This window comes from Ischnura elegans, chromosome 10 (assembly GCF_921293095.1).
Source record: "Ischnura elegans chromosome 10, ioIscEleg1.1, whole genome shotgun sequence".
Taxonomy (NCBI): domain Eukaryota; kingdom Metazoa; phylum Arthropoda; class Insecta; order Odonata; family Coenagrionidae; genus Ischnura; species Ischnura elegans.
The window spans coordinates 100,534,063-100,546,743 of record NC_060255.1 but is presented as its reverse complement, the minus strand read 5'-3'; the positions used below and the strand labels follow the sequence as shown (position 1 = coordinate 100,546,743).

Sequence of the window (12,681 nt, the reverse complement as noted above, 5' to 3'; positions counted from 1 at the left end):
GTAACATTTAAAGGAAATGTGACCATTACTTGTAAACTCTTACTCATTGCTTATTGAAAGTTATGGTTACTTTTCAGCACATACTCTACTGGGGCATTTAGTTCAAAAAACCCTGCATGCTGTAATCTGAAGTTCTGTTACAGTTTGGTCACAGCATTTCCAAGATATATTATGTATTATATAAAGGATTCCAATATATTATGTATCATAAAAAGGATAGAGGAAGCCCCAGAGATGGTGAATAAAATTTGGCAAAATGCCGGATTTGTTGTGAATAATAATTAAATAAAATAATGAAATTTTTTCTTCTACCAAAGAAATAAAACAACCGTAATTGTTAATAAAAAATGGTTGATATTACTATTTAAAGTGCTGCCGGTACGGGTGCGCATGTATGTTACCCACAGCTGAAGGGTCAAGAAAATAATCAGGCAGGCCCTGCAGCAGCACAGGTGGCTGCCAAATGATTGTTAGTTTGAGTTCAATTCAACATTGTGTTTAGGCATGCTACTACTATCTAAATCCCTTTGAAATTGTCCAAAATAGGGCAATAGGCCAAACATACCTAAATTAGCTAACAGATACATTTTAATGTGTAACACAAGTGCACAAACGAAATTCATACAACACATAAACGCCAATTCAATAGGGTAGTTTCCTTCATCAAAGAAAACAAAAGGTATTGATTGCGATTCGTTACCCACCATGAGTGCATTACACAAATTATTTGGTTTTTGAAATACCGGTTTAGACGAATGGCAAGGGTCAAATTTTATCCTCATTTGAAAAAGGCCAGATTGGCGCCCATGCGATTCCACTCCACGTGACGTCACAGGGACCTGTTTCTACACGAGAGGATAGGAGTTATACATCGTCTGAGGTTACCAATGCATGCATGAGGCACAGAGCTCAGGTAAACATGTCTTAATAATCACCTACTAAAACTGGCTAAGGTCGGAAAGTTTTCTTCGTTTGATAAGGTATTAATAAACCTTTTTTAAGCCAAGCGCTACCTTTCAGCAAGGTACTCAGCTACCCGCTGGCAGCCTGCGACGTATCAGCGCTAAGCCTCGCCGCAAGGTCACCTCACCGGGCGGGAGGGGGAACCAGAAATACGACGTACGGAGATATTTCCCGGCATTCATACTTGAGCGTCGCGTTTTCGCGCGCTTGAAAATTTTCACTTTTCATTTAATCGCGAAAAATAGATGTTGTCATTTAAAAATCTAAAAGCGTGAAATACGTACTCCAGGAGTAATAATCTTTCGATTAAAGCAATAAAAAAATAATAGGAACCACCCTATTCAGGACTTAGACATACATACATGTAGTTACCATTGCAAAGATTTATAATTACACTTCACTTCTATAGCTCATTTAATTGACAGCCATTTCAACATTTTGGACAGAATTTTAATTTAGTAGTAGATTCAATTTGGCAACCGATCACATATGTATTACCTGCTCGCTTGTTTTTCATGTACCAGATAACAGAATTGACTGCAATTTTATAAATGAGAGAGTGAACTCTGAAGATCTGAAGTAAAACCGACAAAATGATGGCTGAATTCATTATTTTATTGATAAAAATGGTGACCAAATCTCAAGAAAATTGAATCTTTCTATTCGGGTAGTACATCACTTAATGCAGAATAGGAAAGTTTTCACTTTCATTTATTCCAAATGCTAAGGAATTTCCACCAAATTCTGCTTGACACAATCAATTAAAACATGCCAAATGGTTTGCACTAACTTAATTGAAATCTGCCACAGGTGAGGAGAGCATTATTTTCAAGTCTGACCACTTGATACACAACATGAAAAAATCTGAACATGAGGAGAAACATTGGCAAGCAATAAGATGTTTCTGTTCAGGAATAGGGTGGTTTCCTTTTTTTCTTGTTGCATAAATCGAAAGATTATTACTCCAGGAGTACATATTTAACACTTTCAGATTTTTAAATGACCATATCTATTTTTTTGCAATTACATGAAAAGTGAAAATTTTCAAGCATGCGAAAACGCGATGGCTAAGTATGAATACTGAGAAAAGCCTGTGTGACACCATTCTGGTTCCAGCTGCCGCCGTGCGAGGCCACCTTGGTGCGAGGCTATGAGTGCCGCTACGATGCAGGCTGCTAGCAGGTAGCATAGTACCCTGCTAGAAGGTAGAGCTTGGCTTAAGTAAGGATTATTAATACCCTATCAAACGAAGGAAACTTTCTGACCATAGGCAATTTTAATGGGTGATTATTAAGAAATGTTTCCCTGAGCTGTGTGCCTCATGCATGCATTGGCAATCTCAGACGATGTAAACTCATATCTACTCCTTTAGAATCTAGGTCCCTGTGATGTCACGTGGAGTGGCATCACATGGCCACCAATCGGGCCTTTTTTCAAATAAGGTTAAAATTGACCATAAACATTCGTCTAAACTGGGATTTCTAAAATCAAATAATTTGTATATTATGAATAACTAATGGTGGGTAATGAATCAAAATTTATGCCTTTCGTTTTCTCTGATGAAGGAAACTACCCTATTGCCACAGGTTTTAAAGTACGAGATGTATCAATACAGTAATTTTGATTATAGCACTGTTTTGGATAAAACCTAGGTCTGAGAAATTTCCCTCCAATTAATTTGTTTTCTAATTACACGTAGTAACTTGCTATCGAACCTCATGATTCATTGCACATTTTCAAACTCCATTTGATGATAATAATATCACATAGAGACATATTCCAGTGAAGTGGAGTGATTTAAATGCTTAATTACTAAGTATAGATTTCATTTACCTACAGCAATTCTGTCTGCTGCAGCACCATAATGGCATTCTGTCTGCTGCAGTCATTAGTAATCTACCATTTATGTTTACAGCACAGATGTAATTAGCTTCTGTCGTTTCCCTTCTTCATCCACTGCACACAATTTGAGTAGAGAGAAACATTTCTTTGGCTGCTTGGCATTAATCAAGCAAACATTTATGCATAACGCCTGGATATGGAATGTGTTAACATTTGCAAGCTACCTCGAGAATTTTCTAACAAATGTAACTAATATATGTTGATGTATAAAGTAACCTAGCCTTCACACAATTAATGACAAAATAACTAGTCTATGAGCATTGATCTATTTGCTTCAACTTGGGTATTCAACAAATTTTTTCTCAGGCTTTTTCAACATGAGTCTCATGCCGCACGAATTTTAATTACTTCAGCGAACCAATTGCATATCACGACCTTTCGCACTTCGTACACAGGATTTTCTTTCTGAATCTCTTTACCACTTCAATTATAAAACCAACAGTCTCACATTGAAACAATATGAAGTTACCGAGTGTTTTCGGCCTAAATCAGAGCAGAAATGTGAGTTAAGGCTCAGATTTCCAAAAAAGTTGTAACTAAATTAGTATATCAAAACAAAAAGATTCTTTCATAACCGATTACAGAGCTCAAATATTCAAATAATTCAGAATCACCAAATAAACACAAAATAAAAAATACTAGCAGAATCATCGCAAAAGGTCACGTTCAGTACATCAAAACTAAAAAAATCATCATTTATTGTAATTTTAATGAAAAAAATGAATTTCCAACAAAATAACAGGGAGTGTGTCACTAGCTCATCAAAACAGGTTCCGAGGTTCTTTAGAGTAAATAGCATTGTCATCGCAAAAATCTTTGAAGAAACAATTGTTTGCCTCAGATCATGATAGTATTTGAGAAATAGACACAAAATTAGCTGCTTCAGTACTTCACCTATGCTCTCAAACCAGATTACCTAAGTGCTGAAACTCTGTATAATCACAACTTGGTAAGAGAAAAATTCTAATCCACAAGCCCATGCAAATTAATAAGGAGACTGTGTGATGATTCAATAGCAGATATCTTGACATGTCTTGTCGAATGTGTGCATGATCTTCTGACAAATACATTATAATTATCATAACTTGTTTGCCTGTAATGTAAGGTGTGTGTAACATTGTCCCCGAGAACCATGATATAACTAACATGTACAGCATACTGGAAAGGAGAAAATAACAAATGGAATTTAAACACAGATATCCCCTGTCAACCACGAATATGCTTAACACATAATATGCTGAGACACGACTTGGCTACTAAAATTGCATTCCCTTATCTCAACCAAATATTTTGATTTAACTGGAACATACATGTTTTTAATGTACTCAAACGACCAAATTGTTGCGTACAGGCGGTCCCCGACTTTCGTACACAATGCGTTCCTGAAAACTTGTACGAAAGTCGAATGTACGAAAGTCGAACCATTGACTTCCATACTAATTAGGGGTTACGTTCCAAAAGAGCGGAATATACGTACAACAACCTTTTTTTTTCACGGAATTCATTTCAATTGACTTAATTTTAATAATATGTTAATAAAACTCCTCAAATCATCTAATTTCTTTTGAAAATACGCAGAAAATGCAAATAAAAGTTTAAAAAACAAGAACTCGGTTGGCTATCGAGTGAAACTTCCTCTTGGCGTTTAAGTTGACGTTCCACTTATTACGTCCACTATAAATAAAAAGACATATCAAGAAGCATAACAAAATGTAGTTGTTGAACCCGCACTCTGAATACCTTTTAATTTTTACACCAAAATTCGACATTTGGCAGGTGACATTCGTGATCGCGTATATTTCGCATGTTATTCAAAAAAGACAAACGGAATTCGGGTGATATTTCGTGCAATATCGTTGCTGAAGGTGTACATGAATTAAACAGCACTCAAACGAAAAAACACAATTAGAAAGAAGATCTTACTAGTTTTATTGAAAGCTATTTGATGATGTCTGGTCAACTTCTTTTGAAAAATATCTTCAATGAAGGCTTTCTTCTTCTCTTGATAAAGGAGCCTATAGCAGGCAGTCTCTCTCCCAAATAAATCACCTAGATTAGAGTCAACTACCAACAATTCCCTTCATTATATACGTTCGTATTGTTCGCATATATTGCCATTTGAAACAATTGAATGTTGGGATGCGCAATAAACACCGCGGGAATTTTAAAAAATTACAGACCAACGTCCGAAAGTCCGAGTTTAGCGTACGAAAGTCAAGTAATTGGTGTCAATTTTGAACGTACGAAAGTGCGAATTGTACGAAAGTCGAGTGTACGAAAGTCGAGGACCGCCTGTATTTAGATACGTTAAAAGGTCTAAAAGAATAACTGCCTTCATCTACTGATAAAATTTATTACTAAAATCATTCTTTGGATTGCTAGCTGATTGCGGGCACGGAACACCCAAATTTGTACGTAGGAAGGCTATACACAGTAGCATCAGAAAATTAAATCCAAATGCTATTGGCCCTATTTTGTGTCATAATAAATAAATACACACAAACATTGTGTTTATTAGTTCATTTTTGATATCCAAACATACAGGGTAGGATCAAAAAGTAGTAGGACTGAATTTCTGAAGCGAGAATGTAGCTTTGGAGGGGAATAGGACCACTTGGGCATGATATTGAGGAGCCTTCCCAAGAGCCCAACATTTTTTCCAGTCACCTGCAAACAAGCAGAAAATAAGCACGTCGATAGCCGTAAACCTGCGTTGAGAAGTCCAGTCCCAATTGAAGATGGAGAAAAATCTCAAGCAGCGGTACAACATTAAATTCTCTGACAAACTTGGGAAGAGCGCAACGGAGACCCTCGCAATGGTTGAGGATGCCTTGGGGGAGCTGCCATGAGCCGCTGAACTATGTTTGGGGGCATATGAGGTACTGGGATGGTGGGAACACCAATAATTCCATGGGTGAGAAGAAAGCCAGAAAGAGCAAGTCAAGTATTAAATCCATGCTTTGTCTTTTTTGGAACACGATGGGGTGGTTCTTAACACCAAGACAGACTATGAATGCCAGTTTTTATGTGGACCTGCTTGACAGGCAGCGCAAATGCATCCTCTGCGTGGGGCCAACAATCGGCAGTTGCTGGAAGACAGTGAGCTGTGCCAAACCGCACTACTGGTGAGGTAGTTTCTAGTATAAAACAGGGTTTCCACGTAGCCTCAGTCTATATCTGGCAGTATATCCTACAGTCCATATCTGGCACCATCAGACTCCTCCCTCTTTCCCCAGCTCAAGCGAGACCTGAAGGAAACAGCTCCGTAGAAGACCTCATAAGGGCCATGGTGGCATCTCTGAAGGGGATCCCGGAAACTGAGCTCCAGAAGATGTACCCTAAGCGGGAATCTAATCGTATGCATAGTGCATGAGCGCAAGGGTGCTACTTTTAAACTAACAAGAATTTGTACACATTTTTTCAATAAAACAATTTAAATTAATTCAGTGCAACTACTTTTTACTCCTACCCTGCGCATACAGCCTCTTCAGCACAGAATGAATAATGCCAAGTGTTTATTTAGTTCTGATCGCTCCATTTTTGAGAATGCATATCTGCAGTAAACGATATGGGTTAGTGCTCCATTTCAGTGGCAACTCACCCATTTGTGATGCCAGTAGAAGTGAAAGTTTCTCTGTGTTCATCGGTATGCTCTCCTCAATCAATGAAACAGACTTCTACGTTGACACGAATTATTTCACAAGCTCAAGAATTGAAAATATTAGATACTTTGTTATTATTAGAATTATTATAATCATTTGGATGTTTTTTTACATAATAAATTTGCCAATGAGTATATATCAGACAAAAATTTTTCACGGTCCAAATTTTAACATTTTTTGTCCATATCATCAGTTACTTACATGTTTTTTTTTTGGATTTTTAATATTTGCAAAACTCAACACTTTTCCAGAATGTATGTCTTGTTTTAACACTTTGCGTGCCATGGACGTAATATTACGTCCTGCTAATCCTTCTGAGGATTGTCATGGACATAATATTACGTCTTTCCATTTAATTGGCTTTGTATGCGTGAAGCCGTAATATTTCACCTGTGGTACTTTTCCAGTTTACTGCTTAGGGGTTCTGTTTTTTCAAAAATCAACTGCTCGATGGAAAAAAGAGTTCAATTTATGTCTTGAGGACGAATAGTCCTCTGTAGCTACCGGCATCCTCATCTAGGGCCACTTACTGTGAAAATTCTTTGGGCCAATCGTTCGTTGAGGGTGCATTGACCCTTTTTATCATCCAGGATTTATAAAGCTTTGCTTGGAACAATGCTTTTTTATGATTTCCATGCTTTAAATAGTTCAAATTGAGCATATTAAAAAAATTATTATGCATGCTATGGCGATACGTCATATGTTGCAACTTTTTTATTTTTCAAAAACAGTAGGTTTTCATTGTTAAATTATATATTTAAAAATTAGCAATAAATGTTATTCAACTCATTCATAAAGAAGAGCAAAGTCCATTTTTATTGAAATGCAGATCGATATATTTCTGATGCTAATGTTTTAAAAAATGTACGAATATAGTAAAAAATGGCTGGATTTTTCAGTAGGGCTTTAAATTTAGCAGCCGGCACTCAAAGTGTTAAGCAGGGAAATATGTATCTGAACATATTTGAACAGAATTTCAATCCTTTCCTAAGTTGCACACACTTCAGAGGCAATACCTGAGCAGGTCCCAATACAGGCCTTTTTTTTCACTCTTTAGTTTACATGGCTACGTGTAATGCTTAACAGTAAACAAACCTAATCATGACGGATGTTTTCTTACTTATACTGATTTACAGGAATTGATTAATAAATTTAAATTCCCTCTACTCTTTATCATTTTTCACATCATTCACCTGAAATCACTCATGATGGCCCATATATTTGCTAAAAATAAGCCAGTTAAAATATGATTGTGTAGAGGGCAACATTACAATTTTACAAGAGAGAGGTATAGAACGAAATAATCCTTGGTTTGTTCCTCACGAATCATGCAAAACAAAGGCTAAATCAAATCGTAAATATAAAGTATAGACATATATTAGGTACTTTCTTGAGGTTGATAAAATAAAGCTATCCCATGATTCGCCATCAATTGGTAATACTTGGCTAAGAAACATTCAACTTAGCACTAAAACTAATCTGAAAGACCATAAAATCACCATGACATCAATAAAATGGCATACAATTTTTGATTTACCACAAATTATACATCTTTCTCCATCATTGGCTATAACTCACAGAAATCACTATTAATTAGTACTTCAAACAGCAAAGACAACCCACAGCACCTCACATGCAATAATAACAAATGCTAGGCATACACACTAAAGCATTAGACAATGAGACACCAACTCTCTGCTATGCCGAACACTCTCACCACACAAACCTCAAAGCACTGTGGCCAAAATGATTCCCAAGCACTCTCCCATACATTCAGAGTAACCTTATTGAAAAAATGATATCAGTTCGGAAACCCAACACAAACGTTTCCTCAGGTGATTATAACATCATTTCAAATCATGAGAGGGCTAATTAAAGGCCTGAATAATGTCTAAAGCCATTCACTCTAGGGTTACACAGTAGACTACAGAAAAGGTTGCTCATATGACATCTTCTTTATGGCTTTGGGCCTTGCTTTTTGCACACTTGTTCCCCATGCTGCTGATTCCCTGAACAACAATATTGCTAAGTCTAGCAAAATTGATTTCTTCAGGAGTAAGTTAGTGCAAATGCTGAACATTCATGACAGAACAATCAAAACATTGCAACTTCCAAGGGTTTTATTTTAACTCGCACAACACATTCCATCGCACTGTGGCATAATCATGAGCCCTGCCCTGGTGGGTGTTCCCCAACTTAAACAGTCATTTTTCTATCGGCCCCACCTCCCTACATTATCGAAAATACAAAGCTTGGATTATCTCATCATACATGTTTAGTGTTTTAACAGTAATTTAGAGAGATACATTTTTTTAAGATATTCAGTGCATCAAAACTTTTTAAAAATCATATTTTACTGTAATGTTAATGGAAACATGTATGAAAAATTAATTTTGAGCAAAATTTCTAAATAGCTCCAGTGCGGAGAAATATTTTGATAAAATTATCTCCTATGTACGATAGATTTTCAACATAATATGAGGGGGTGTGTCTCTAGCTCATCAAAACAGGTTAAGTGGTAACGATACGGTTTCATAAACATAAAATTCATGTTAACATCAAAATTTAACGAGGCTTTTAGAAATGAGAAATTAGGAGAAAAATATGGCCTTCAAATTTCCACAAGAAGTTTTATTTTTATGATTACTTTATCAGATTATAACATCTAATTGCCCTCACAAATGCCAAGGTGCTTTCTCCTCTAAGATTTATTTTCCCACCAGAACAAATAAAACTTTGGAAGGTTTTTGACACCTATAATCCTTCACAATTTACCAGCCTTTTCATTTCGTTTGTACTGAATAGCACAGACAATTTGAGGTCTTAAGTGCTTTAAGTGACTAGTGCTTATCAAGACCACTGATGTTTCTTTTCTGATTAGGATTACAGCAGCTGCCAAATATTGGACAGCTCCTGACTGAAACACAGCGGAAATATCGAGTAAGAAATTGGTATGACAGAAATTAGAAATTTTCATGATAAATGATGAATTTCAAATTCTGAAAGCCATTTCTTTAATTTTTTGAAGTCTTAACATTATCTCTGCCCACAAAATTTTAATTATTCTGTGAAGGGTTTTTAGATCGTTGAACATTAATAAATCCTAAAATTTGCTGAGAATTCCTTTGTGCTACTAAGTGTAGCATTTTGGAACTCTCATCAAAACCACAAAACTTTGGCCACAGTTCTTTAAAGGGGCACCAAACACCAGAATAAATTTTCTTAATGATAAATAGAGATTAATTATGTTAAAATAAAGAATGTTAAAAGCCTTTAATTATTTAATTCTATAAGCATAAGCACATTCACACAGGCAAGTCACTAAATACCTAAGGGGAGAATAACTCATTTGATAAAAACATACTGAAAGAGGATACCATCAATGCATTCCAAAATATAATTCCACAATCTATCTCCTGGATAACAACACAACTCTAATTGATGGAGAAATTAAAACACGTTGATTGGCCTACCCAGCACCCATTTCCACTCCAAAGCTACTTTGGTGAGATATTCTAAAGTGAATCATAAGTTACGCACATCAAAATAATGAACGATAGACGAGAAACAAATTCTGAGTACAGGAGGGACTTTCCATATTCCACACTTAAAGATTTTGAACTTTTGAGTACAAAAATCCAACTGAACGATTCCTCAACTTAAGCCTCCATGAAGATGTTTATTATCGACAGCACTGTAGGAACCCTTTGCAGTGTACAGAAATTCATTTAGATTCCTTTTTTCCTTTTACCACGTAAAACAATGAATATTTTAATGAAGGAACAATCAAGTATATCTCCAATCAGATTGGAATCCCTTATTTTATTATTGTATTAATTTACATTTTCTCCCTCACCGAGTTACGGATGATCTCACTTCTGGGATTTCCAACTTATGATGGGCTACTCAGGCTTCTCGAATGGACATTTAAAATTGAAAATGTTGTGCTCTAAAAATGATGGTAGCAATGTATGTAGTTTCCCACTAGTATTCATTAATATCATATTCAATCCTATTCTTACCAGCCTTCCTCTCACAGGAACAAAATTCCCTCCCAGGAAGCAACCAATTGATACAACACCAAACAATTTTTTATTTATCATCTTTATTTTTGTAAATTTATCCCACCAACCTTTCTACAATATTGCTATTCAGCTGATTGCCTAAAGTATAAAAAAATAAATTTTTGGCAAAATTTCCTAATATTACCAATGATTTTGAGCATCATTTCTAAGAATCGGAGGCATATGCAAATCTGACAAATGTTACTGAGGATGTAAAAATCTGCAAAAACCATTAGAAATGTTAAATTAAGAGAGAAATTTTGCCAAATGGATAGGTACCCCCCAACCCCGCCCAAGATGACTATCGAGTCGGCTCGCAGGGAAGAATGTAGATGCAGATGAACCTAACCTGTCCATATCCCGAACTTGGAACAGCCTCCTAGGCAAGGTCATGTTTAGGCCAATAACTCATCTCCAATAGAAAAGGAATTAATGCATGTGGCATTGATGGGTCCCCCTCATCAATGGAATACCCTCTTACCGAATGGTGTCGCCTGTGTCCCTTGAGGAATGCTTTCAGAGACTGTCCAGACTGCCTTGTCAGGGATCCGTGCCTCACCTGAGGGCGGTTGGATTCAGTATGACGGGATCGAGGGCAATGAGAGAGAGAGAGGGGCAAGAGGAAAGACGGAAGAGGGTGCGGAGAGAGCAAAGATGCATTTCTCAAAAGGCTTTGTCAAATGAGGAACAAGATCGGTCTCTCGGCAAACAATGACATCGGAAGCCAAGGGATGGAAGAACATCCACCCCAAAAGATTTCATTTCTTTTTACCCTGGACAACTCTTTCACATGGTACAGTAAAACAAATATGATATCAACTGATGCATTATGCCAGGATTTACAAAAAAAATAAAACTTAACAATGACAAAGTCAACATTTAATCATCTTTGAAATGTGAGACTTAAGGTGATTCCAGGAGTCAAGCACAAAAATTCATGCATTTGCTGTCCAGCAGATCTCAATTTGAATCATACGTAGTGAATTAATAAATATCAACAGAGGTCAGGGGTGAGTCACACATCAGAATCTCAAAGGCTTCAATGAAATAAAATGAAAGTGTTGGAAATGGGGATGAAACTTCAATTCCCTATTCAGATGCTGAGTGAAGAGGTAGACTAACTTCAATGGAATAATTTAAAGACGATATTGAAAAAATAGTATGAATCAATGAATTCTCATGTGGAATTCTCCCTGAAAGAAACACGATGTACATCCTCAAGCAATGTTAAGTAAAAAAATGACTTATAAGACATACAGAAACAACTGATTTCACAACTAAGACATCAAAGAGTCATGATTTATTTCATGGGTGAATTCTTGAGCGATCTACCAACAAAACAAAAGTGAAAACTTACATTAACCATTAGCACTAGAATGACACATTAGAAATTTTTCTTGATTGGCAATTAAAAATATGAAGATGTCAGGAAAACGACACAGTGCAGAAGATGTCCACCAGAGAGATTGAGGCAAAACTGACCGAAATTCCTGCTTCATCATATAGATGAAAATGGAGAGACAATTTTCAGTTGACTTGAAAAAGGGAAATATTCATTTTGATAAAAATTTTTTGAGGATAATTTCTAAACATGCTGAAGCACTGACTGAGAACTGAAGTACATAATGCAACCACAGCTGACAAGGAAATCCTCTTCTAGGGATATTTGAACAAGTTTACATAGAACTTAAACTCGAACACTATTTCACACCACAAACAAATTGTTCACACACGTAAGGTGTATTCTTATTTTCAAACTTCTGTATTTCATATGAACACAGAAAATTTTACAACGTAGGCATAATAAAATGAGAAATGTTTGGAGTTATTTCCATAGGATTGGAGGCCTGACCATTGGGTTGCTGAGGTCATATGAGAATTTTTCTGTACTCGAAACAGAGCTTTCAGGCCAGAAGTACAAGCATTTTATAAAATAAATATGCATTGCTCATCAAAATATTAAATTTAGTACAATGAAGTTTTAATATAAAGGGAAATATTAGCAGCAATATGCATCCATATTTACGATGGCCTCAGACATGAAGCAGGGTGTCGCACAAATGAAACAATGATTATCCCCTTCCAATTCG

At 36.2% G+C, this 12,681-nt stretch overlaps 1 protein-coding gene across 9 annotated transcripts in view; it reads right to left on the bottom strand.

Moving 5' to 3' along the window:
- Positions 1-12,681, bottom strand: part of LOC124166595 (serine/threonine-protein kinase WNK1) — a 124,729-nt gene that overhangs the window by 68,429 nt on the left and 43,619 nt on the right. For 8 of the 9 annotated variants that reach the window (XM_046544178.1, XM_046544182.1, XM_046544184.1 and 5 more), the window contains exon 14: positions 11,073-11,150. The exons of the other annotated variant lie outside the window; for it this stretch is intronic. In XM_046544178.1, the coding sequence (XP_046400134.1) occupies positions 11,073-11,150 (78 nt within the window). The remainder of the gene's footprint in view (positions 1-11,072; positions 11,151-12,681) is intronic. 9 annotated transcript variants of the gene reach the window in all.